The sequence below is a fragment of the Anguilla rostrata genome, chromosome 7, assembly GCF_018555375.3.
Source record: "Anguilla rostrata isolate EN2019 chromosome 7, ASM1855537v3, whole genome shotgun sequence".
Taxonomy (NCBI): domain Eukaryota; kingdom Metazoa; phylum Chordata; class Actinopteri; order Anguilliformes; family Anguillidae; genus Anguilla; species Anguilla rostrata.
In genome coordinates, this window is record NC_057939.1 from 17,674,298 (window position 1) to 17,701,807 (window position 27,510).

Consider the following 27,510-nt stretch of genomic DNA (forward strand, 5'->3'; position numbering starts at 1 on the left):
CTATTTCACATACCCCTTTAGAAACTCAATGTTTGTTGAACAGGCATTGCATCGCCACTGTAATTTTACTTACAAATGCAAGCAAGACTCTGAGCATTAGGTGTTTAATTAAGTCTGAGCCAAAGGTACATTATATTTTTAACCAAAACTGACATTAAAAGTTTTGAACCGAATAGAGAACTGAATTAATAAAAACTGGGGAGGAGGGATTCATGACACTAATAAAACAATAAGCAAGGAACATAACAGTTTAGAGTGTAGAAAATATGTCAATAGTTTGTAATAAGAATTCCGGCAGCTATGGAGTAAACTGTTTAATGTGAATTTATATTTATGTGTATGTGCTTATTTTCTGAGGCAAAAATGAACATCACAACCATCTCCCTCCACTGGCTACCTAGATTAGCTTGCATCAGATTCGAAACCTTGGTGCTAGCCTATCAGGTAGCTAAAGGGAACAGCTCTCTTATATCTGCAAAAGATCACCAGGCCCTACACACCTACCACATCTTATTCCTGAGAATAACATGGGTGTTCTCCACTACTTCACTTCGCTCTGGATAGGAGTGTCTGTGACTGAATGTAATGTAATGACAAAAGCACTATCATCTGGCTGTTGATGGGGGGTTGAAGCGGGTAGAGGTCAAGAGGATGCACTCACTTTCAGGCCCTTGGCTCTGTTGATGGCCCTCAAGGGCCTCAGCACTCGCAGCACCCTGAGGATCTTCACAACGTTAATGGCACTTGACCTGTGGGGCACACATCACGAAGACAAACACCAGGTTAAGGGGGACACAAGCAAATTGCACAGCAAACCATCCTGGTGGAAAGGCCATCCAGAGATCGGCTATCAGGGTGGGGAAACAGGGAAACCTGGGAACAGCAGTGGGAGAAGAGACAGAACGACTGGCGTGCTATGAGACTCACCACAGAGACGCACCTATTAACTAAAAAAGTCTGTTATTCAGGATGTATAGCAAGCCATATATCAGCTACATACCAATGCACAATTTCATCACGGCATTCAGTGAGGGCTCGATTCAAAAGTCATGGCTGCAGCACAGAACCGTGACCTTCTTTAATACTACACCACCATTGTGCTTCAGTGTGGGGGCGGTAATTGGTCAGGGAGATCCTGCCAATCAGGTCTAAACAGGCAGGCAGACTGCTTCCCTCCAGAATGGGGACTCAAACAGCAGAGGGAGCGTGGGGGGGTTGGAGGAGGGGGGGGCGCAGTATGAGCTGGACTCACTGGATCCCAGAGGAGATGAGGGACACACTGACCACCACCAGGTCCAGGATGTTGAAGTAATTGCGACAGAAAGAGCCCTTGTGAAGGAAGGCTCCGTATGCTGTCATCTGCAGAGGGAAGGAGGGGAGACACAGTCTGAGTAATCCAGCCCCTGTTGTCATGGCAACAGCCAACCACGTACTGAACAGCTTCAGTGCGCAGTGTCAGAAGGAACACCCACCCTCCCCCCACCACCACCTTACAAAAAATCAAACTACGCTAGCTGTTGCTAGACCGCATTTGGCCTGTAAGACAGAAGTACAGGGTGACAGACCGTACCTTTAAGATAATTTCGATCGTGAACAGTCCTGTAAAGACGTAATCTGCATAGCCTAGTATCTGAGAGAAAGACAAGAGGTATTAACATAGGGCTCATACACTGCATGCAGTACACTCAGACAGAAGGACTCCAAATCACACAACAAAAAAACAAAAAACAAAAAAACCTCACTGGCTCTCTACCATTGCCACTGAGGGCAACAGTAAAATCACATTTGGTCTAAGTCCATCTGAATGTGATATGGGGAAGAGAATCTGAACCTGGTTCCTGAAGGAGTCGTTCTTCACAGGGTCTTCAGCCGCCAGTGAAATGCTGCTCAGTAGAATGAAGAAGAGGATGAGGTTGGTGAAGATGTTGTGGTTCACAATCTTGTGACAAAGTACCCTGAACCTTTGAGTAAAAAACAGAAGAGAAGAGAAGATAAGGTTCAGGAACCAGAACAACACTTTATGGAACAACACTTTCCATAGAGCCACAGCAACAGCAGGAGTCACTACCTGCAGTAGAAAACAGAAGGCCTTGATGCGGACTGTATGGAAGACCATTAAGCAATATTTACATACAGCACAACAGACTCCTGAGAACTGGCTTCCCTTGCTGTTTTAGGAGCTATGGTAATAACTTTGATATTGTTCTCACTAAATCCTACCTCTGACTTCTATGGGACACAATCCATCCATCCCCCTCATGGCCCACCTCAGGCAGATGCAGCTGTGGGACACATCCCTCCCCATTGCCCCACCCCTTTTCCAGCCACATTTGGAGGACATGCCAGTCCCCCATCGCCAGGCTGCACTGCTTACTTGTTAGTGTGAGTGAACACAAAGAAGGCACGGGCCTCTGGCATGGGTATGGCCTTCTCCTTCAGCTGTATGTCCGAGAGAGGGCGTGGCCGCGGCCCCACCGGCATCTCCGGCTCCTCGTCCTCTTCCTCCCCTGAAGGACGAAAAGAAAGGGGGGGGGGGAAGAGGAGGAGAGTGTACAGCCAGAGAGAGGACAGCGCTTTGAGGAAAAAAAAACATGACGAAAAGCGATGTGAGATCCCCAGCACCAACCTGTGTGTGGCTGACTAAACAAGAGACTGTTGTAGGACTTGATTTGAGTTACTATGCTGTGCCGCACAAAAACAAACACACGTACTATTGGTACTATTAGTGGTTTAGTCCTAAAATCAATCCCGATCTAACCAATAACACGGTACACCTAAAGACCACAGTTTCAAGGTCCAGGAAACTGGATTCAACTTGTGGTTATATCCCCCAGAAATGACAATAGATTGTCTTTGTAATGTGTCTTCTTCATAATGCCTTCTTTCAAGTTTTTAGCCCAATTATAACCATTACATTTTAGTACACATTATTAGATTACCATGACCTGTTGAGCAGATAAAGACAGGGTGGGCATGTATCCTGTCCACCCACTAGCTAATGGTAGGCCTACTCACCAATCCGGGAGTGTTGCTAGCAACAACAGTTGGGAGGGAGGTGAAAGGAGGGAAGGCACCATACCATTCACCAGTGCTAGATTTTTAGCAAAGCCACCTTGTTTTTGTAGATAGCTGGTGAAGCCCCCCTTGCAGAAATGGGCACTACAAATATTAACTGTTTGGGTTGCAATATTGCCTGTGAGACTCCAGAAATTAAAAAAATGATTTCACCAGTCTTTTAGAGACATAGGTTGTACCCAGCTACCCTTGCCCACTGAAAAAGGGGAAAGCAGCCAGCTTTCTACATTTTTTTTTGCAAGAATTATTTTAAAATATTTTGGCAAAGAATCACAGATTCAGTTTTCTAGATCTTCATTGTACTATTTTTTTTTAACACAGCTCTTCAGAGTCAGTTGCAAGTCTGCCACAGGCTGTTGTGAAAATTGATGCAGTAAATATGACTCCATCAAGCTTTTAGCCAAGGATGCATTTTGGGAAAAAAACAACAAAGAAATATGTACTCAATTACACGGCCAATGCTTTGGGCAAAGCACCTAGTCACAGAGAGAGCGGGGATGTACCTGGGAAGTCGTTAGCAGGGTAGGGATTCTTCTCTTCATTTTCATCCCCCTGGAACTCCTCAATGTTTATCTGAAAATTCAGGTAAAAGCGAGGACAGATCAGATGCAACGTTCAGCAAAGCTCCTGCCTCTCATTTGCAACTCACGAAAGTAATCATGGGAAGTCACAATATGCTCTGAAATGTGCTAGACCTGAGAAGATGAGATCATTGCAACAAACCTTCAAGAGTGAAGCTTTCTTTGACTGCTTGTGATTTTGACATTCAGTATAGATTATTTTACATTCCAGTGCTGGCTGAACAAAAAGAGAAGCCTTTTTTTAATGAAACCAGCAATATACAGGAATGAAAGCAGTCCTCCATAGGAAAAAAGACAATTGTTAAAGCTAAGTTGTGTGTCTTTGTGGTAGTTCTCTCCAAAATATATAAACACTCTGTAAGGGATGTGCTGATGCTCAGAATGTATTCTAACCTGGCTGGTGTGCCACACTCACCTTGGTGGCAGTGGGAGTCTCCCCGTCTGAAGTGATGGATTTCAGCTCAATCTTCTCCTCCTTCTTCTCCTCCTCCAGTGGTGGTTTCTCGTTGTCTGTTCGCTTTTCTGGGCTGGCAGTTCTTTGTACAAAACAGGGAAGTGGGTAGGGATGGACACCACTCATGCATGCATTCATATTTTAATATACCAAAGTTACATTTCCTAGTAACTTCCTGCTACCTGGCAAGCTTTTTCCTCTCTTTCTCCTCCTCCTCCTCCTTCTGGGCTGACGTCAGACTCTCTGCATCTGCAAGATTGTCCACAGCGATGGCCAAGAAGACATTCAGGAGGATGTCTGGTTGACAAGGTTGTCAAGAAGGCATAAATTGGTCATATGGTGCACACAAGGACAGAAGAATATACATACATACCTTTCATTCCAAACAAAGAGAGGGGACAACCCTTCTAGAAGTTTTAAAATTCAATTCACAAATAATTTACATAGAGAGGAATTTGGCATAGGATTGTACAGTGAAGTGTAAAGTTCTAATCCAGAGCAAGCACCTTTATCTACTGCTATCAATACTGCTTTTGAGTACATAATCAAACCCCATCTCATATATGTGTGTGTATGTATGTGTGCGTGCGTACAGTATGCATGTGTGTGTATGTGTGTGTGTGTACATGTGTGTACATGCGCGTGTGTGTGCATGTGTGTGTGCATGTGCGTGTGTGTGGGTGCCTATCCCAAATACATTGCAATTCAGATAAGTAAAGGCAAATTTAGATATCTAACTATAAACCCCTGACTGCAGCCAGGTCCTTGCAGGCTGGAAGTGACTGGCCTTGCTATATTGGAGGTTGTCGCTGAGATAGTCAGAAGGATACAGTTTCCGCAGATAAAGAGGATGATGAAGTAGATGCACACCAGCATTCCCGGGAAGGACGGCCCTCCATAAGCCATGATCCCGTCATACATCACTGAGTTCCAGTCCTCACCTGTCAGGATCTGTGGTGACAGAATACATATGCAAAAATATCAGGCATATGTAAATCTGGCTCGTTACAAACTCCATCTCTTGTCCCCCCGAGATACATTTATGTATCAAGTACAAACATTGAAGAAGCTAGCACATTAATAGAAGCTTTTGTACATTAGTAGTGCCATTGTGTACAGGGCTCTGAAATCAAATGGAGTAGACTGACAGACAGTTAGCAAAAGGCCATTGCATCACTGACAACAATGACTGATAAGCGAAGTACAGTCAACAGTAACTCTGATATTAAAAATACAGCGAGCAAGGACCTGGTACCTGAAACACAGTGAGCAGCGACTGGGGAAAGTTGTCAAAGGTGCTGCGTCGCGTATCATCAAAGTTGAACTTCCCGCCAAAGAGCTGCATGCCCAGCAGGGAGAAGATGATGATGAAGAGGAAGAGCAGCAGCAGCAGGGAGGCAATGGAGCGCACAGAGTTCAGCAGGGAGGCCACCAGGTTGCTCAGAGAGTTCCAATACCTGGAGAAGGGATGGTGTGGAAGCATGTCTGTCAAACACGGACCCCGGCACTAGGATTACATTCCCCAAGCAGCAGACCGACTACACCGGCATTCACCTCGTACTCATTCAAAGAGGAAGTCACTAAACTCTTTGATACAGGAGAACATTCTGTCTTCCTGTGTAACCAATTTGATAGAAACAAATGTCACAAGCTCCCTTCTCCTCTTGGTTCTCTAAAGTTTCTATAGTCATGGGGTTTCACCATAGCTACTGAAGGCCTGAAAACCCTGAACCTAAAACAAGGGCTCCATTTCAACACTCAGGTTTTAAGCAGAGCCACAGGGAACGGTAATGCAGAGAGATCATAGCTCAGGCACAGTCAGACAACATAAGTAGTAGCCTTGAGAATTTCAGCTCAAGGTTGAACCAGGTTCCTCGTTTTCCAGGATATGAAAAACTTTTTTTTCCCCTGTTGTCGCACTCAAACTCCAGGTCCCAAGTTTCCAGGCTTTCAAAAGACCAGGTGCAAACCTCACTGCCTTAGAAACCACAGTGAAGGGAGGGGGAATGGGTCCCCCTGATCCCACCCAACATGCTATCGCTTCACGTGCTTCGAAGGTGAACGCCAGTGTAGCATTGTCATGTGTGCAGGGACTCCTCGTCTTGCAGCAAGGGGTTCTGGGAGGAGCAGGAGATAACAGTCCAGCATTCAGAAAAAAGGTCCATGCTGAGTAGAGGGCAGATTCTCACTCACTCCAGCTGGTTACATGGGATACAAGAGTTGAAGAAGCAACAGGCACTCTGCTTTGGAAACTCACTGAGGGGAGAAGACGAGACAGAGGCATGAGAGAGGTGTGTTTTTTCCTCCCAAGCATCTACTGTTTGACCATCAACAGAAACAAGCACGGATGCAAAGACTTGTGTCTGCGCATAGACAGATGGCATGCGCACATGTGCACGCAGACAGATGTGTCAGACGAGTGGAGAGAGCACAGCACTGTTATTGTGAGGGTGACACTGGAATCATACACGTGTGAAGACAACAGATGGGAAGAGCCAGGGAAAAAAGCAACAGATGAAACAGAACAGACGAAAAAGCCTTCTAAAAGGCTAAAAGAATAATACAAAATCTGGGTCCATGACATCGTAACACAACAAGACAACAAGTCCAGAGGGAATTACATATTGTTCCATACATCCTTCGTCATACATTTTTACAGCTGGATATTTAGAGAAGGTTTGTTAAATTTCTTGCTCAACGTGACCTGTACCTTCCTCCCCCTCCCACCCCCTCAGATTTTTAACCCGAAACCTGTTCTTTTATTATGCCCTGCTTTGCTTTTCTCCCAATTTAGAAAGGCCAGTCTTAACTGTAGGCACACCCCATTGCTCTGACCTCAGTGCGAGAGAGTGCAGTCTGCAGTCCATCAGATTAGCTGCATAGTAACCCAAATAACCAAGGGAGACGCTATTGCATGATAAGGCCAACCAACTGTGAACCTCCCTCCCTGCATGATGCTACGGCCAGTTGCACACTGCGTGGGAGTCCTGGCCACAGCTGGTACTGACACTAAGATTCAATTGCAGGTGCACGCTACCTAGAGGACGAGTGATTTAGCTGGGCACGGCACTGAAGAGGCCTCCCGCTGCAGAATGATTTCACATGCTCAACCGCTGCGCGTGTAGCTTGTAATCAGGTTGTAGTGGGAGGCTGCAATTAATGGAGGTTAACAGAATTACAGTGGTGTCATGCTGCAGAAACAGAGCGGCTGAGCTGGCACTCAGAGATGCTTAACTTTAAACAAGGCAGGTCTGCAAATTGCCAAATTGCCATCTGAAGAGCGGTCAAACTATGGGCAAGCTGAATTCACTCAACCGGCAAAAAGAGCGGCGTCAAGAGGAGGAGGGTTTGACTCGACGCCGTGAGGTAGCCTGTTTCCACAGAAATGCAATTTCGACCGCGCTGAATCACTGACCGTGACAGTGCAATATGCACCCTGGCAAATGAGTCTGCCCCCAAACAGGCCTGCAGCAGGAGTGAATGGAAACTGCAGTGGATTCCCTAGGCCCCACTGTAGTTCCCAGTGACAGAAACATCTACTCTGTGCTCTGAGTGAACATCGTTGGCCATGCAAACAATGACTATTCCAGCTGTGGAAGCTACTGTGCTGTACCACACACTCACACGCACGCACACGCACAATCACACGCACACACACATGCACACTCATACACACACACACACGCACACTCATACACACACACGCACACACTCACACGCACGCACATGCACAATCACACAATCATTCCCATCAAGGGATGAAAAACTGAAGGGGATCAAAAATAGTTAAAAGTCAAAAGATATCCCTGGCAAGTGATGCAAAATAAAACAGTGGTATCCTCCGACAGGTACAGTATAAGACTCCATAAGAATCCAACACACGAAACAGAGAAAGAATCTGAGATAACAAAATCCCTGCTTGGCAGCACCTGTTTCCAAAATGTTACCTTTAATGATAAGGAAAGAGATGAAAATGAAAAAAAACTATGCCTCTCGACTCGTTATTCTTTCTAAAGATTCTAGGCGTTACCATGGAGAACCACATCGACAATTTGAGGATTTGTATTCCGGCACCGAAAGGCAGAAAAACGTGAAACCTGATAAATATCTCAGTGTGGGGGTTACCCCACTATGGGGATGAATGTCAGTCAGCGGGAGATGGAGGTAATGCTTTAATAAACCCAAATCTCATTCCTGCAGAGTAATCCAGGACATAAAAGGGAAAGGCAGGATTGTTTCCTTTTAAAGCCTCGGCTGACGCTTTGCTGAATCTGATACACTCGCCTCAAGCTAACGGACAACAAACTCGGGCCCTGTGTCATAAAATCAATGAAGCTCATTACAGCCAGACACCTTGGATGGCACAGCTCAAGGAGAGCGGTAAATAACAGGGAAGCCAAGCGACCCAAGCGCCGCGGTGCTTTGTCAGCCCCCTCAAAAATGGAGGTCAGAGCAGACGCCGGGACAGAGACCACAGCCGTGTCACGCCGAGGCCCGCAAAGTGAACCCCACTTTACCGCTAAAGCGATGACAACAGCAGGTCACCTGTGAAGGGATATCCACCACGGCTCATCCATAAAGCCTAGGCAACCGTTGCCAGCCTGTCAACGTGACTTCTGAGGGACAAAGTTATACGCACGGCCTTCACCGTTTGTGGTAGCAAACCAACCAAGGGCAGCCAAGAGCAGCCACAGCGGGGGTCTGAATCCTTGGGCGGAGAGACGATTAGGATGGGATGAACAGCAGGTAGGTGGGCAGAGAGGGGGAGAGCAGAGGGTTCTGGGACGGGAACCAGGCGAGGGCACGGGGACGGCGGGGAGCGGGGCGTACCTGGTGATCTTGAAGATGCGCAGCAGGCGCACGCAGCGCAGCACGGAGATGCCCAGCGGGGACATGATCTTGGTCTCCACCAGGATGGTCTCCAGGATCCCGCCGCACACCACGAAGCTGTCGAAGCGGTTGAAGAGCGAGACGAAGTAGGCCTGCAGGCCCAGGCTGTACATCTTCAGCAGCATCTCCCCCGTGAACAGGGCCAGCAGCACCTTGTTCGCTATGTCTGAGGGACCCAAGACCAGGCAGAGAGACAGCAAAAGAGAGGGTGAGAGAAGGAGAGGGAGAGAGAGAAAGAAAAGAACAGAGTGAGACAGAGAAAAAGAGAGAAAGAAACAGAGAGAGAGAGAGGGGGGGTGCGAGAGAACATTGCTCAAACTCCGGAAGACAAAATAAAAGAATGTGTTTACCACATACCGTATGTACAACCTGGAAACATTAAAACTTGAACAATAGCTGTGGAGTAATGGTGTTGGATACACTGCGAGCACCCCATATCTCAGCTCTACCTTGCACTTCAGTGAGCCATTCAGGCTGCCGGTGGTGCTCGGAGGCAATGGTCAGCGTGTTGAGGAAGACCAGGAAGATCACCAGCCAGTAGAACACGTTGGACTTCACGGCTGCTCGACACTTCCGACGACACAGCCGGTTCCACCGTCGCGAGTACCGGCTATCCCAGGAGGAAGCAAGGGGATGGGAAGTGAACAGGGCAGCAGTCTTCAGCAGGATAAAACATTTTAAGAAACCAGGCTACTTTTGGATATCCCTGATACACTGCTATGATTCCTATCCACAGGGAAAATAAGGATGAAAATGAGTAATGTGATAAAACCGCTAAATATTAAGATTAAATGCAATAAATCACCAAACTGGAGTAAAAATCTTCACAAAAATAAATACAAGTTATGCACTATTTAACACACCGAATTCTTACAATATGGATGAAGATACAGAATATTAGCATCTTAGTCCTAAAGCTGGAATCATCTGCTGAACTTCAGCTGAAAAGAAAGAATGTCAGAAATGCCTTTAGAAAAAGGAGTAAGGCCATTCACAGCTATGTTTTTTTCAACATGGTCTGAACAGAACCTGTTCTGATTGGCTGGCATTCTGGGTTCTCAGTGATTGGCTATGGCACACGGTGATCACAACATAGAAGACGGAGCACACCACACAAACACACAATGCTCTCCACACACAGGGGAAGCGAACGACCACAGAGCAGCGCAGAGCCTGTCCTTTCACAAGATCTACTAACCTGAACTTGGATTTGGAGATCCTATTTCTGGAACAAAAAACAGAATGGATTATACACAGAACAAGACAGAACATTATGGAGGACATTTTTTCAGAGAAAAGAGACTCAGTAACAACAGTAAAAAAAAACAACATTGACCAGCAATGATTGCAATAACACAGGAAACAATTTCCCTTGTGTTGGCACAAAGAAGACAGTGCAGAGTATCAGTACAGACAGCTTTTTTTTAATGTTTATAAACGCTTCCATGAGATTTGGATATTGATATTGGGGCCCTGTTGGTCTGCTTGGCTGCTCTACAATAACCAAAATTTTTTATTTGTATATGTCATGGAGAGTTTTCTCTTCATTTCATTTACTTCCTTCCCATAGTTTTTGGTAGTGTCTGTATGAACTAATCAAGAATGGTTTCGTACTCATTGGTTTCACACTACTACTCTTCTACAGAGAGGTTAGTTTCTGAAGTTTATGTCCAGGTCACCAACGAACTATGGTCATGTCATGGGTACCGGCAGTGGAACTCTGGACTCAATGAACATATGTCCTTAACTTTGAAAATTATTAGAGAATTTTATTTTTTACTGGACAAACACAACTTGGTGAGTTCAACAAGTACAAGACATACTTGGCAAACCATGTTTGTATAAAGAAACTTGAAAACAATGCTTTATGAACACTATTTTCTTTTTGAATAAGATGAAGTGAATGAAGGCCTGAGGCCGGGCCTTAATTGGCTGATCTGGGAGAAGATGCCAGTGATGTCAGCGGAGGGCGCCGTGGGCGGTGACTGCTCCACGACAGCAATATGTATTCAGCGGGAACACGGCCAGACGCAACGGGTTCACACGGCGCACCCGCGCACTCACAAACATACCCAACACGGTACACGAGAACCGAACACTTACTGTGTGACAACAGGTGAGCGCTATCACAAGAGTACAGCTTTCTGAATGGCCATTGATCAAGAGCTACATTGCAATGTTCACAATGTAGCATGGAGAAAACTAATCAACCACCTTTCAGCTCTATAACAAAGGTGTGTGGCAGAGAGGGGAAAATAAACTAGTTAATAAACTGCATGCGCATGACCAAACCACAAGCAGATACATTCAACACTGCACAGATAAGGGAATGCGGAAGGGCAAGCAGTAGAGGAAGCATGCAGTCCATGGCAGTCTCTCGTCACTTAATCACAACACAGTGACCTCAGATGCCATGTGGGCAGGCCAAAGGGCATTTGAAGGTTCAGTGACTTCGGTACAAATGCATGAGTCTGTCACTGTCGTTTTTACCATGCCATCGTAAGCACATATACAGGTTCCCTGCGATCAGATCATAAAGCTCACAGGCAAGCAATTCACGGTGCGTGTGCAAACACACAAACACATGCACACGCATACATACACCTAGCCTGGATCGGTCTTGGCTAGGTAACAGATAGTGCCTTCTTCCTGTCTGAGCAGTAAGTTCACGGAGTAAGCAGTGCATATCCAGCTCTGCACAAAGAGACTGTGATTGCGCAACTCCACTTTCAAACCAACAACCGCTAGCCACTTACGACAAGCAACATCATGTGCTGCAGTTCTACTCCATTCTGATAGGGGGCACTGCAGAGGAAAAACTCCTCCAAACTATACAATTCTACCAATAAATGGTGTTGGAAAGCTGTGCTGTTGTTATTTGATAAGTGAGGCAGTACTTGTGAGATATTGTGGTGTATTATGCAGTTCATCCCCCTCCAACCTCTCTTGTCCTTGGTTTCTCCTTGATTCTGAGCGTGACTGACAGGGGCCTGAGTTCCAGCCCTGTGCCAGTTAGAGTAGGTGGCTCAGACACGGCCCAATAGAGCCCACTGCCCACTTATGAGCGCCGCCTTCACCCGATGCGACCCACAGTCCCGATGAAGGCCTTGCGTGCACAGCCAGGCTGACGCTGGCAGATCTGTCTCAGGGATGGCTACATGGCTACAGAGATTCTTTTTTAGCACGGCTGGAGACTTATCTCATAAACGAGGCCTCCGATAGGTGTGACTGCACAGCCACAGCTATTTGTCAAGTTTCCCATTGCAAATGGCCGCTTACCAGAGGTTATTTTAGGTTGAAATGAACGTCCCTGGGTGATTCATAAATTATTCATAAGTTGATTATATTTTAAAAATACGATGCCCATTTGCTATTGTCAAGTGTGGAAAAAATGAGTATGAATAACATTAAATTAATTTCCAGGCAATGATCTTACTTCACCGGTTGATTTTACTGGGTAAAATTGGAGTTCATTAGTCTGCTTGATACAGGAGACAGTGTGATGACAAGATCAGCAGCTGTAATTAGTAAATCTGATAGAGAGCGATCTGTGATGACAGGAGCTGTGATTGGTCACCCTGATACAGGGCACTGTGTGATGATAGGACCCAGCTAAGAACAGTTAGCATGATAAAGAGCACTGCGTGATTGGTCAGCTTGCTACAGGGCATTCTGTGATGACATCGCCAGCTGTGAATGGTCAGCCTGATACAGGGCACTGTGTAATGACTGGACTCAGCTGTGATTGGCTTATCTATCAGCAACCAGATAACAAACAACAGAAACAGATGTACAGAGGGGATAACAGAGGACAGTATGGGTGCCAGAACATTAAATGCATACAAAACGTAGAAAGAGAAACCCAAGGTCCACGGCTTCAAAAAAGCCAGAGGACGAGGTCTGTCCAATCTGACTGAGCTGTACTCAACTCATACTCTTAGCATAACATACTGCTAACACACTCGGTAGATGGCACAGCCCATGGGACACTAAGTGTGCTCTTCATGTCAAATAGAACTGACATGATTAGCTGAGTGAATGGTGTTTCCTCTAGCTGTGAATCTGTGCACAGCGCAGCAGAAGCTGTTGAAATGACCGAGATCTACGAGCACGGTCACACCTGCGCTAAAACACTGCACACCACCTCTCTGCTGCACAGGAGGGTACCAAGGCAGTCCTGAATGGATTAGTACTAAGTACTTACTACTTAGGATTCGATTAGTAAAGGTGGAAAGAGGGAATGGCAGGAGGAAGAGAGAGAAACACAAACCAAAGCATTATAGAAAAAAATTAAAAGTTATAATAAATATGTTTATTTAGAAATAGGAAATGACGCCAGATGGTCATATCAGTGAGAGAGAAACAAACAGCTGATAAATAAAAGAAAAAAAGATAAATGCATGCTGAAAGAACATGGGATCAGAGTGAGAGAGGTCGATAGAGAGAGAGAGAGAGAAAGAGAGAGAGTGAGAGAGAGAGAGAGAGAGAGAGAAGGGGAGGGAGAGAGAGAGTGAGAGAGGGAGAAGAGGAGGGAGAGAGAGAGTGAGAGAGAGCGAGAGAGAGATCAGAGTGAGAGAGTGAGAGAGAGAGAGAGAGAGGGAGAAGGGGAGGGAGAGAGAAAGTGAGAGAGAGCGAGAGAGAGATCAGAGTGAGAGAGTGAGAGAGAGAGAGAGAGAGGGAGAAGGGGAGAGTAAGAAGCGAACACTGAGAGCAGGACTTACGCCAGCCTGGTACAGCAGGTCTCCCCCTCCATGTCCCCGGCAGGTGCGTTGTCCGTGTTGACCGACTCGTTCTCGCTGGTGGGCATGCTCACTAAGGGGGGGGAAGGGGGGTGGGGGGGGCAGAGGACAGGACAGAGGATGAATGGCCAGCGCCGCCCGCCGGACGAACCCTCATCACAAGCTGGTTATTGCCTTCAGCCCTCTCCTTACAGCTCACTCCCTACACACTGAGGCCTCCGCAGCGCCCACGCAAAGAGCCAGACGGCACGCGAAAAAACAGAAGTGCTTCATTTTGATGCTCTATCACTGGGCCTTGCAGGGATAGACCGTCAAAAGGAGGAGGAGGAGGAGAACGCTTTCACTGGTGCTTCGGCTGAGAAGCGCATCCACTCACATGCTGTAGGCTCCTATGGCCGGGAAAAAAAGCTGTCATTATTTTTAAAAAGGTGTGAATTCAAGAAAAGTACACATAGAAGTATGTCCAAATATTTTGAAGATTTAATATATGACAAAAATGTATTAATCATGTGCCAGTCAGAAATGAGAGACAGTAAGAGAGGGCAGAACTGTTGACCATTGGGGGACAAGGAAAAGTAAGTTCTGATATCAGTAATGATTAAGATGTAAAAAAATTTATATAAAGATTAAAGAGATGATAAGCACCCAAAATAATTATGTTAGGCCTGTGCTCTCTGATAAGGCAGTACTTTAAAGGTGGAAGGATTCAACGCTATAATATAGCCATCCCTTTGAAGCGACGGTCACACTGCTTTGCAGCAATGTCTGATGTGGCCAGAGGGAGACAAAGCAAAATATTCCTCCATCAAAAAAGAAGCAAAAAAACAACAACAAAAAAACACTTCTGGACTATAGCAAAAAAAAAAGAAAATTACTGTACAGCACATTTGTGACAAGGCGAAAACAGCTGAACAAGAACACCTTGAAAATGCTGCGGTCGCTGTCCTCCTGCTTGCTAAGAAAAGAAAAGAAAACTCAAACGAAATCAAAGCGAGACGACCGAAGGCCGAGCCAAACCGTCCTGGCCAATCAGCAGCTGGCAGCCCAGCGCTGTAAACTCCCAGGGGGCTCCGGGAGCGGGGAGCCGAAAGCAACACAGAAGCCAGTCACATGCAGCCCGGGAGCCTCCTCTACGGCAGATGCTACAGCATGCGTCAGCCGCCGTCCGATATCACCGCCGTCACATCCTCATGCTGCCTTCTGATTGGTGTTCCGGCAGCAGCGCGTCCGGCCCGCGGCTACGCGACGCGCCCATCCACGGCGGTTTCATGGACACCCATAGCCAGTCGCTTTGAGCAATTAAGAGTCATCCGGAACTGCGACTCATCCCCTCAGGGCGATTACACGCTCATCTGATTGCTCCTGCGGTTACAGGCCGGTATTTTGTTGAGTGGTTCCTCATATGCACTCTGTTTTCCTGCCGTTAATGCTGATGTCAGAGTCCATGAAACCGGCATTAATTGCTCTGTAAGATATCAGCGCTGGTTCAGATTGTGTTCTTCACAATTGCAGAAGAGTGAAGGAGTGGCGGTATGAGCTCATCAGTACAGTCAGGACAGAACAGGAATAAACACCTGTCTATCACAGGTTTATTAGCCCTACCTACAGCATGCTACGTTTAACACAACACCCTCACACCAATATTACACTTAAAGCATTAGATTCTCAGTCTGCTTGTTGCACCTCCTATACTACCGAACCTTAGGTTGTTGGCTTAAGTACTAGCTATGGTTTGCGAAACCTTAATGTATTGACTTTTTGAAAGTTGCATTAGGTAAGAGAATCTGCTAAATGCCTAAACGTTTGTAAATGTAAATACAGAGACTAATATGCAACCAATGGACCAAATTCAGAAGCAAACATTATAGCAAATATAAAATTGTCAAATAACGATTAAAAAGAAGGTTAAGAAAAAAAAATTGCATTAAAATGGCAACCATATATTTAGAATCATGTTAGAAAGAAGGCTATCACTCATGATATCGCACATGGCCTATATCTGCGCTCCACCTGGGGCAGATTTAGAATTAAATACTACACTATAACACCTCAGCTAAACTGCAGGACAGCCATCCAAAATCTTCCCACCTACCTATTTTTCCATCTGCCTTCTTTAAAGAAATCCAACTTCTGTCCCTTCATCCTCAGTATTCTTTCAAGAAGAAATATCTCTGGGGGCAAACAGTGTTAAATATATTCCCCCTGTCAAAATGAACTAGTTTAATCTCTATTCTTAGAGGCTGGGAAGATTAACAACAATCAGGGCAGTGGTTTGATCTGAACGAGATGTAGCTATTCAGCATGGAAATGGATGGGATGGGTTGAGACAGGAGCAGTTAAATCCAATATATATATATATAGATCAGTGCCAAAGATACACTCTTGTTTGTGTAATTCAGGGCCTGTCTGACCTGCTGGAAGGATTGCTTGATTTCTATGGATGTGTAATGGGTGGACAAATGAAATTGTAGAAACTCGATAGCTTCTTATCTTGCGTAAAGTGTAGAGTGGCTGAAGACAAATATGGGTGGGGGGCTGGGGGGGAGGAGGGGGGGTGGTGGTGCGGTATGCATTAGTGACTGATGTGATGACACAGTAATGTCATTATCGCTGAGAAGGCAAGTGCTTGCCAAGGAGAAAGGGACATTAGGACTACATGCCAAAGATGAGTGGGGCCAATAGGCGTATGAAATGTCTAAGATACATTTCCATCAACGGGTTGTACCCGATCACCCGTTTAAGAGCAGGGGAAACAGAACGTGGGGTGGGGGAGGACAAATATGGGTGATTTATGAGAAATTGCCCCATGACAACTATTACAGCTTGAACTGAAGGTGGCCATATCGATCCATTTTCAGAAGGACACGGTGATCAATTTCTCTGTGTTCCTGCGTGTACAGAAGCAGACAAAAGCCTTACGAGCTGCACAGCTCCTGCCTCGACTGGAAGCCAGCAACACATTTCCCCTTACAGTACGGTCAGTTAAAGAATCATCTGTGGGTACAGTTAATTCACTCCACGCAACACTCACAGCACAAAGCTGTCAGAAAATGGCCCCTCAAATGAATTCACTCCCACGACTATACGCATTACGATTATGCTATTTGTCCCTACAACCACTGCTCTGTGAATGAACGTGCTTACAGTCAATTGACTTGGATGTCCATAACAAAACAAATAAAAACAACTGCGTACCTCCATTGCATTGGGATAAAATTAAAGAGAGCCCATTGGAGCAGTACTTTACTTAAACTGGTAGATATAACTTCCACACCCAATAGCAACATGTTATTGCAATTTTGGAGTCATTGCAATCTTGAACAGCTCACATTATTTGAATGTACTAATATATTTAGAAGTGCCAAGGTATAGCAATATATCAATATAACTGTACCTTGACACTCCATACATTCTGATAAACTGAAACCATGCATGCACATCATGGCTTCTTTTAACGAATCAGCCTTTAGTATCACGTTTCAATCAGAAGAGAAATTGAAATAGTACAACTGATTAAAATATCCGGAGTATGGAAAAAAAAACATGCTTGGGGTCCGGATATTTCAAACAGTGGTGCTGCAGCGGTTTAAAAAACAATTAAAAGTCTCTCCTCCCATTAATATTCAGAATGTGAGTTCCACATGCTTTGTCACTATTCAGAATATTAACCCAGAGCATTAAAAAAAATCTTAATACGGCACCAAGAAAAAAGAAAAAAGTAAGAACAACGAAAAAAGGAAGTTATCCTTTCCGATGTAGATACCCGCTGAAACGCTTTTAGCACTCTGCAGAGCAAATAGCCCGCGGAGGACGGAGATCCAATGCACAGGGGCGGGGAGAAGAGGGCGGACCGGCTGCAGGTGGGATGGCGGGTGGAGGAGAGCGCTAGCCATGCAGACGCACACGCCTTACGAAGTATAGCGGCTTTTCTCTTCACCGCTCCGCGGATGTACTGTAAACGACGGCTCTTCCCTGAAAACAAAGAGCGCCCGCTGAAACCACACACGCGTGCACACGCGCGCCCACGAACACGCACAGGCACTCACGCGTGAAACAAACACGCATGCTCGCCTCATACAGACACACACACACACACACACACACAATATACACGTGAACACACAAGCAAGTACACAAGTACATTTAATCACACGCCCAGAGACGAAACACAGTCCCCAAAAGTAATAATACACACACACACACACACACACACACACACGCACACAGACACACAAACACAAAACACACACACGGTGTCTGTTAAAAAAAATCATATTCAAAGGAACCTCAGTCTGTGAACCAAGAACCTGAGGATAAAATGTCAAACCTCCACTTATTGTTCCCACTAATGAAGCACATGATGTGTTGTAAAATCACACCCTCACAACAATGTTTATTCAGTTTCAAGAGATCATCTGACAACCACAACAGCATCAAAAGCAGGGGAAGCCAAGCCGACTCGAGCCCTCAGAAACCCGGAGACCCAGTCAAACGGAAAGCTAAGCAGCACCTGCTGAGGACAGATGCGATGCCGAGGTCTAATCGCAGGATTTTCTCTAAAACAAACAGGAACGGAGGGCAGGAGAGAGGACTCCCATAGCGAGCGTCAAGGCGTCGTACAGGGAAAGCACAGATTGTGAAGAGGAACGGTCACAGCTGTTAGAAGACAAACTCTACAGCTGTCCACTTCCGTGACTTACACCCAGCGCTGCTCACGTAGATTCAGGGAAGCTTTCCCTTCAGGGTGGCCATTTTGGCTCAAAAGGCCACGAAAGGCAAAGAGTGGATCATTTTTGAAATATTGTGAGTCTTAACACGGAAAATAAATCAAACCTTCACGCAACCCAGTGAGTGACAATGAACAACCTGTTGCTTATGATGGCTCTTCTCACTTGATATGACAGATATGGTTTAACCACTGAAGAGAGCTGCTGTCATCAACTTTGTATTATTTCATTCAAATTTAAGGTGTAAAAACAATATTCTGAGGAGAGGGAGAGGAATAGCCAGCTCAGTTCAGGCTCCTTCAGGGTGAAGGTGTGACATAAAAGAGCACGCAAAGACACATACACGCATGTGCTTGTACACATGTAGAAACACAAACACGCACACATATACGTGTGTGCTTGTACACATGTAGAAACACAAACATGCACACATACACATGTGTGCACTTACACATGTAGAAACAGAAATGCACACATACACATGTGTGCTTGTACATATGAAGAAACACAAACACACACACATACACGTGTGTACTTGTACTTATGTAGAAACACAAAACACACACATACACGTATGTGCTCATACACATGTAGAAACATACACACACACACACACACACAAACACACACACACACACACACACACCCCGCAGGGGACAGCAAGCCCATAGACACAGAAAACACAATGGCCGACAAGAGCCGAACACGGCACCGCACTTCACTGCAGCGAGACACCAGTGCGCTCACACACACACCCTCGCACGCACGCACACACGTACACACGCACACACACGCACACCGGCGTCATTTACCATGGGTCTCACTGGAGTGACTAAACCAAGCAAACTTCCCCTTCTTCTTGTCAAGCAAGTCGGCCAAGGTGACTCCTTCCTCAAACAAGATGGGCAACGTCATTCAGTGCGTCAGTGCATAGAACATACACGACACACACAGGCACACACCCCCACAGGTATACAAGTACACATAAGACCTGCTCAGTGCATATACATATTTACATATGCATGACCGAAAACGAGCACAAACACAACCACAGGTACACAAGTACGCACAAAAGCTGTTCAGTGCATATACTTACATATGCATGAACACAGACAAATATAAGCACACACACCTTAAACACACCACCAATGATGAGCCACGTACAGTGAACATACACACCTGTCGGTACTGCAATGTCTTTGAGGAGAGAAAATTGTCATCACAAAAATATGCTTTTACACATGTACCCCTGAACCAGCAAAAACAACATTCAAACACTCATACACACACAAGCATGTCTCAATCTGGTGCATAGGGAAAACTAGAAAACCAAGCTGACAATTATTTTTGCTGTATTTCTGCCAAGGAATCTGAATTTACTGAAAAGGGCTTTGTATAGCACCAGAACTGAATAACTCTGTCACACACCAATGAGCCTCCATGGGAACAAGAGAAAAGAAAATGGACACAAACGCGCATAAATGCATCAAGCAGTGAGTTCAAAACCCTTCTCATACAGTGTGAATCCAGCTCAGAGTACATGGAAGATTTACAGATAACAGGGAGACCACACAGTAAAGGATATTGACGTACCGAAAGCAGAAAAGATTACAGTCTGCTTTAAGGCACCACTGGCACTCTGAAAAAAAAAACATTCACAGACAAACTGCTGTGATATACCTGCAGCATTACCTCACATAGCCCCTAAGTGTAAAAACAAAAATCCACCAGCGCTCTGAGAGAGAGAGGGAGAGGGGGAGAGAGAGGGAGAGAGAGCGAGAGATATATAGAGAGAGAGAGAGAGAGGGAGAGAGAGGGCAAGCAGAGAAGAACAGTAACCACATGGATGGATGAATGGAGAGAGGGACAAAGAGAGATGGAATGATAGAGAGAAATCGATGGTCGCGGTGTGTGGCGACAGAGGCGGGCGGGTGTTGGTGATGTGCGGTCTCATCTATCTCCCAAAGGAGGGGAAAGGTCTTCATCACTCACCTCCCACGCACCCCCTCCCCACCGTGCCTGTAGCTCCTCACACCCCAGGCATGATGGATGCCCCTCCGCAGGGGAGATAAATGAGGGCAGTGCTCCACCATGGCCTGGGACATTATGTGCCCCAATCTCCACTCAGTCAGGCGGAGAGATGTGCGCAGTGCTCACATCCTGTGTCTGCATGTCAGAGACCGCACACATACAGCAGTCACATGCTCTGTCTGTGGATCAGAGTCCACATACAGACAGCAGTCACATGCTCTGTCTGTGGATCAGAGACCACACACATACAGCGGTCACATCCTCTGTATGTGGATCAGAGACCACACACATACAGCGGTCACATCCTCTGTATGTGGATCAGAGACCACACACATACAGCGGTCACATCGTCTGGATGTGGATCAGAGACCAGACACATACAGTGATCACATCCTGCGTCTGTATGTCAGAGACCACACGCAGACAGCGGTCACATGCTGGGCCCTAACGGTCACATTCTCTCACTCAGTGCAAGGGACCGTGAATAGACAGGCAGTCACATTCTCTACACTATGCCCTATATAACCACGCAGACAACAGCCATATTCCCTGTCCGAGTAGCCAATCAGAGGCCACACAGAGACTGAGTGTTAAACTGAGAGTACATAGACAGATTTATACCCAATAAGCCCTGGTAAACAGCATAGACCCAGTTTTGAGGAGCACGAGGTTGCCCAGGGAAGATATTTCCGCTGTGACAGCTTTAATGAAACATCGGCACCATTGTGCATTAGTTTTCCAGGAAAAATGTGACTGGATGATCTGGCTCCAATAAATAAAAGTACACAACCGTTGCCATAACTCTCAAAGGAAAGAAAACAGAGCAACATCTTGTTTGTTTTGTTTTTTTTCATACACTAAGAGTATAGCTATTACTACAACCTAGCGATTACAAAACCAGAATATGACAGGGGTAGTTTGAATGTCACAGAATATTTCACAGAGCGCATAATGGGAAATTCAACCCAGAGCTTGATATTTTGAAGTGTTTCTGACACGCCCATCTCCCATCAGCCCCTTTGCAAAATATTCCAGGGTGCTCTGCCTTTTGGATGCACTCCACCTGATGCCATTGCCCAGTGTCAGGTGACCGCCCAGTCAGAGGCTGTCTGAGAACAGCAGTCATGCTGATTTTCAATCTGCCTCTAGATGGAGCTGTTGCACAAAGCGGCACTGATGCTATTTTTGTACTCCCATGAGAATTTCGAAGCCATTGTAGTCCAGCAGCCCCGTCCTGTGATTTCTGCTTTCTGCACGCACCCAAACAGATATGCTCCTCACGCCAGTGTACCCCCAATTTAACCGGGAAACCCGCAGAGGAGAGCGCTGCCCCTTCCTCCCAGACAGGGGCTGACACTCAGTCAGCTGTCTGCAGGCTCTGGAGAGTGCTTCAGTGGTGCTTCAGGGCAGAGAGCAGCTGGAGAAATTGCAGTTATTTTGCTACACTGTGTATGATAGTGTGTCACAGCTGAAATGCTTGAGGTGTAGTACATTCTCTCACCTATGCCACTCTTCATATTTGAAGTACTATTTTGTGTGCGTGTGCACAGTGTGTGTGTGTGCCTGTGTACACGGCATGTATGTGCATGCGTGTGTGTGTGTGTTTGTGTGAAAGCATATGTGAATGTGTGTATGTGTGCGCACGCTCATTTAACTAGCAGCCCCTGCTCCTGTTGGAGCATTATGTTCTTCAGAAACTCATTGAGTATGTATTTTCCTCCTCTCCCTCCCTCCCCCCTGGGAAGGGGAGGGGGAGGCTTTTTGCACTGATTTCAAGAGATGTTCTGCAAATGGCACTTTACTCTCACCTCAGCAAACTATCTTATTTAGCCACAACAAGGCTGCTGCCCCAGTTTTGGTCCTGTCATGGTATAGTGCCGATCCCTCGCCCACCATCCTTGACCATCTCTGTAAGAGCAACTGCTTCATGTAATGCACACACACACACACACACACACACACACACACACACATGCAGGCACACGCACACACACAGGCAGACACAGACGAACGTACACACATACGCACGCACACACAGGCACACGCACACACGCAGGCACACACACACACACACACACACGCACACACACAGGCACGCACACACACAGGAACACACACAGAGACTCCTTATCTCTCACAAGTCTCCAGTACATCAGCAGAATGAACCTTAAGCTGCGCTGACAAGTTTTTAAACACTCAGGGATAAAACCAAACAGCCACCTGATCCCTCAGACGGAACACAAGAGCCCCCCATTCCACTCTCTACGCCCCTGGAATGTTAGGGGCCTGAGGAAAAACCAAAAATCTATGGCTTGAACAATGAGCTAAAAAGTGCATTTATGTATTTACAGCACACACACACACACACACACCAAGCAAGCAACTGTAGCAAGGCAGATCTAAAAAACACAGCTGAAAGTAACAGTCCTTCATCCATCTCATCCTGTCCTCCTGCCCCCAACACTGTACAGTCTGCAGTCCTCTCTAGAGCCCAGTGTTAACCCTATTTGGACAGGGACAGAGCCATGGTTGAGGGAGCGAGGGTTTCTCTAAATTCGCCGGCTTCTCTTTCCCTCATTAAACACCCCGTCATCGCCGGGCGAATCCGGAGTCTCCCAGGGGCACACGGCCTCCCGGGCCGCAGAGACCCTGGCGACAGGTCACGCTCCTGGGATGTGAGTCATCACGGGGAGGAGATTAACGGGGGGAGGCTGCGAGAGCGGAGAGGAGAGTCTGGAGCCGCTCTCTTTCTGCTCCCTTCCAGCATCAGAAAAATAATGAAGGGGCCCTTTCATTTCAGCCTCCTCTGAGAGGGTACAGTGACCCAACAGGCATCCTCTACAGCCAGCAGCTCCACCTGGGCCAAGACTGTCTCCGCTGGGGTGGGGACGGGGAGGGGGGAATGGTGAACACAAATAACGCACTCAGTAATCTTATGATATTAAGATATTTTCTTGTGACTCAACGGTAGAGCCTGCTTAGCTTTGAATTGTTCTACGTCCTATCATGGTATTTTCCATACTGAATATATGGTATATTTTCATGAATAATACATGCGTCCCTGTGAGGTTTGACATTCCACTCCGTGGTAGCCATCACGTGTCAGTGGACGCTGTACTCTTCGTCCTCTGTGAGAGCTTAATTCACTATGCAATAAATAGCATTAAGAGAATTCATCCGGCGAACACGCGGTGCATTTCAATCTGCTTTACAGAGGCCGACATGAGAAGATTGCTAAGGCAACGTTGAGCAAAGTGGCTTCAGTTTACTGACAACCCCTTCAGAAGGAATTTTTCTCATTATCAGATGTGTACGCCCTACAGTATGTCATGTAATTCTTTGCATTATGGCATACGTGTTTGAATTCGAATTAGAGAAGCCATTCATAGTGGCAGGCAGGCCAGTATTGGAGCTATTTTATTGTATACAAATAAATCAGATGAAAAATAGATGGTTGCAGGGTAAATGGAAGATCCTTGCGAGAATAGGGCAAACCATGGATGATGTGATGAAACAACAACTGCATGGAATTGCAAGTCAATGTGGTGTGCTAAGAGCCTTAGTGACATCTGTCAAAAAAATGGTGCAGGCAAAGAAAGCGCTGGACCAGACTCCTTGAAGAACATTTTAAAAGTTATTTGCCTCTTGAATATGACATTTCCAAGACAAAGCTGCAAATGCTTTTAGAGCCACTGTAAATAAAATGGATAGTCACTCAACAAATATTTGCTTTGTCACATTACGAACACAATAATGTCTCACAATCTTTTAAAATAAAGAGAGCACAGATACTAGAACAGTGATTATGTCACTGGAAATGCCACATCAACTGAAGATTCTTGGATTGATTTCAGTTTGCTAGAGTTACAGTATTTCAGATGCTTTTACAAATACATGGCATGTGTTACATAGATGTGACAGTCACTGACAACATTGTGAGAAGTTTATCCTGGAACTTACAAAAAGTTTAAAAAAAAAAAATCAGAGTGACTTGTCTTAAATTCAGGGGCATAGCTAGGAATTCTGGGCCCCCTGAAAGAACATTGCTCTGGGCCCCCATTTTTAATTAAAACAAATTGATTTTTTTTTTAGCTGTGCCCCCCCAAACTGTGGGCACCTAGAATCATCACCACCTTTCACCCCACTAGAGATGGCCATGCCTAGAGGGCATTACGGCATATAAATGTGCTCCACTATGATTAGATATGTGAATGTGGTACCATACTTAGCGATAAAATAGCTGGACGAACTGGGAAATCACACAAGCTCTGGAGACTTACAAATCTCAAACTACATTGCATGCAAAAATTTGTATGGTAGTGTGCACTCAGCTACAAAGTACCAAAGAATTTAAAACTATGGGACTGGTGCCCAGGCATTACATTTTCAGGAATAAGACCTCAAGCACTTGAACTGTACACAAAGCATGGTTGCTCAGGATTAGTTTCAGATAAAGTGGCCCGAATGTAAGGCACTTTAATTTAAATCAGTAGGAATCTTCTGAGGGCATAGAGGATACGCTCAATGGCACTCACATCCATATTAAATCACAACAGACAATGAAAAACAAAACTTTTTCCAAACGCTGTTGAGGAAACTTTTTACCCTGATATACCGATAAGACCACATCGGCTAGGTGGATTTATCGGTCCTGGCTGAACGTGGAAATCTCTCGGAGAAATAACCTACACACCTGTATCTACTAGGAGTGGCTGAAAGTTTTAATATGTCACCCTGACATAGCTATATTAAACAGAGATGTCACTGTACAGTATGTAAGAATACCTCTTTTAATTGTTGCAAAAATAAAAAACAGTGATTGTGCTGAAAACAATAAGGTCTTTAAACACACCACAGTGCAAATAAACTGTTCACAGAGTTGCTTAAATGTGTTGGATCAACTGTACATCAAAGCACACGTGTGGTAATGCAGGGTTTCCAGAACTCTGAGATGATAATGTGACTACCTTTACGCATGAGCACCAACTTCCATATAATGCGGTATTACGTGAATGATTAATGCTTATGGATATTATATGGTACAATTGTTTAGAGTGTAATATTTAATCTATGTCTTAAACAATTCTCACGCCAGCAAGAAGTTATACTTAAACGGCTTAACTCCACTCTTGTTGAGGCTTTCTTTAATCCATTCACATAGCTGGCTTCATTTTGGTTGAGCTCTTGAAGCTCAGTGATATAGCTGTAGCTTACCAACGGGTTTCGTACCTGAAATCATTCGGGTGTAATTTTTCTCAAAGTTCAAATCTCCCCCAGGACAGCCAACCCCTACACAGCTAACAAATTACAAATGGTCACATGTTGTATTAAGCTTTGCTCAATAAAGGCCTTCATAACCCATAAACAATGGGAAATGTGTTAATAATCTACAAAGCCTTCATTAACAATAAACAACTGTAGTGCTTAATTATAGCTGAGAGGCAGAAAATGAGCAGAAGCATGTGCAAATGTGACATACATACATTATATCCCTCTAGTCACAGTCATAATCCATGTTTACTGTTTTATAAGTAGATGTGTGTATTGTATGGGCCTTATGACACATAATCCAAAGTGTGACTGTAAATACAGCAAGAATGTACTGAGTACTCAGATTAATGCATGCTAACCGCACAGCACTCCTCACAAAGGGATATGTGAGGCACATTCAATTAATTTCACTTCAAGGACTTCTCCTCTGGTCCGTGATATCTGCCTGCGTCTTTGTGGCGGAACAATGCAAGCATGCACAGAGAGAGGGTGGGGAAGAGAGAGAGAGAGAGAGACAGATAGAGAGAGAGCGAGAGAGATTGTCAATCCGCCCCCTGTGCTCAAGTGCCTTTTGTCACTGTCCACGTTCAGACAGAGCCAGAGCATCCACTCACTCCTGCCCATACAAACAGGGAGAGCTGGAAGCCTGCCACTGCCCTGAGAAAGAGGGGGGACGGGGAGAGAGAGAGAGAGAGAGAAGAGGAGGCGAAGGAGAGAACACCACACTGACTTAATTACACAGGACTATATGAAACAAGGCCTGAACCTATCGGTCACTGTAAACCAGTCACCTACACACTAGTCCTGCTCTGGAAATATCCCTCCCCCTTGATTCCACCCCCCCCCCCCCCCAACACACACACACACAGGTCAAAGGCTCCAAGGCTTTCCCACCCAACCGGGGCCCAGTTGGATTTTCCCAGGTACCTCTCCGTCGGGTACATCAAGATTTTCCAGCCGCAGAGATGGAGACGGAGGGATGGAGGTAGGAGGAGGGAGTGAGAAAGGAAGAGTGAGTGAGCAAGAGAGAGAAAAAGAGAGACTTCATACAGTGAGAGCTGTCCACTCCAGTAGCTTCCATTAATGTGGGTAATGAAGCACACTTAAGACCAGATTTAGTTCCAAAACAGGGGAAGTAGGAATCACTAACACGCTAGAGTGAGCTTAATATTGTATTTCACTCTCTAAAAGATTCAAACATGTGGTCTCAGCATTCAGGATAATGTTGAAGTGGCTGCCATGAAACAGAACTCAGATATGACCCATGGGCAGGGAGCAAGGGAGGGGCAGGTAATGATACAAATCACACATTCAGGACACATTTCTGCTGGTACCATCAATGCTCCAGCAAACCCGCTAAAACACAGTGATGGTGACCCTGAGGCCGCTCCGCCACACCACCGTCCTGCTGAAAACCCAAACACGCACGCTGCCGGTAAGCGAGGGCACACAACAACAGGCCCTGAGGCCACCCCAAGTGTGGCTGGGAACGGTCACTGCTTGATGCATTTTTCAAAAACAACAACAAAAACAAAAAACAGAAAAACACAAGAAACTCAAAATCTGTTTTCCTTTGCAGGGATGGTTAGTGCAAGATCACACCAGAGAACACATTTGGTGTAGCATTGGAATTTACTGGATGATAAGGTCCACCCCAACCTTAAGGGGTCAAAAATAAAAAGGGGGATAGGGTGTGACGAATGGGGGGCGCATGATGGTCATGTCATTTTGTTGACGGGTTT

The 27,510-nt window shown here is 45.7% G+C and overlaps 1 protein-coding gene across 4 annotated transcripts in view; it reads right to left on the reverse strand.

The window, feature by feature from the left end:
- The window catches only part of cacna1c (calcium channel, voltage-dependent, L type, alpha 1C subunit), a 231,996-nt gene that overhangs the window by 31,682 nt on the left and 172,804 nt on the right, over positions 1-27,510 (reverse strand). For 2 of the 4 annotated variants that reach the window (XM_064343360.1, XM_064343359.1), the window contains 15 exons: positions 19,279-19,353; positions 13,722-13,812; positions 10,199-10,225; positions 9,450-9,610; positions 8,941-9,166; positions 5,366-5,567; positions 4,941-5,061; positions 4,293-4,407; positions 4,072-4,192; positions 3,579-3,648; positions 2,375-2,507; positions 1,832-1,961; positions 1,571-1,630; positions 1,253-1,359; positions 662-749 (listed from right to left, as the gene is read on the reverse strand). In XM_064343360.1, the coding sequence (XP_064199430.1) occupies positions 662-749; positions 1,253-1,359; positions 1,571-1,630; positions 1,832-1,961; positions 2,375-2,507; positions 3,579-3,648; positions 4,072-4,192; positions 4,293-4,407; positions 4,941-5,061; positions 5,366-5,567; positions 8,941-9,166; positions 9,450-9,610; positions 10,199-10,225; positions 13,722-13,812; positions 19,279-19,353 (1,727 nt within the window). The remainder of the gene's footprint in view (positions 1-661; positions 750-1,252; positions 1,360-1,570; positions 1,631-1,831; positions 1,962-2,374; positions 2,508-3,578; positions 3,649-4,071; positions 4,193-4,292; positions 4,408-4,940; positions 5,062-5,365; positions 5,568-8,940; positions 9,167-9,449; positions 9,611-10,198; positions 10,226-13,721; positions 13,813-19,278; positions 19,354-27,510) is intronic. The other 2 variants (XM_064343362.1, XM_064343361.1) reach the window with 1 other exon arrangement.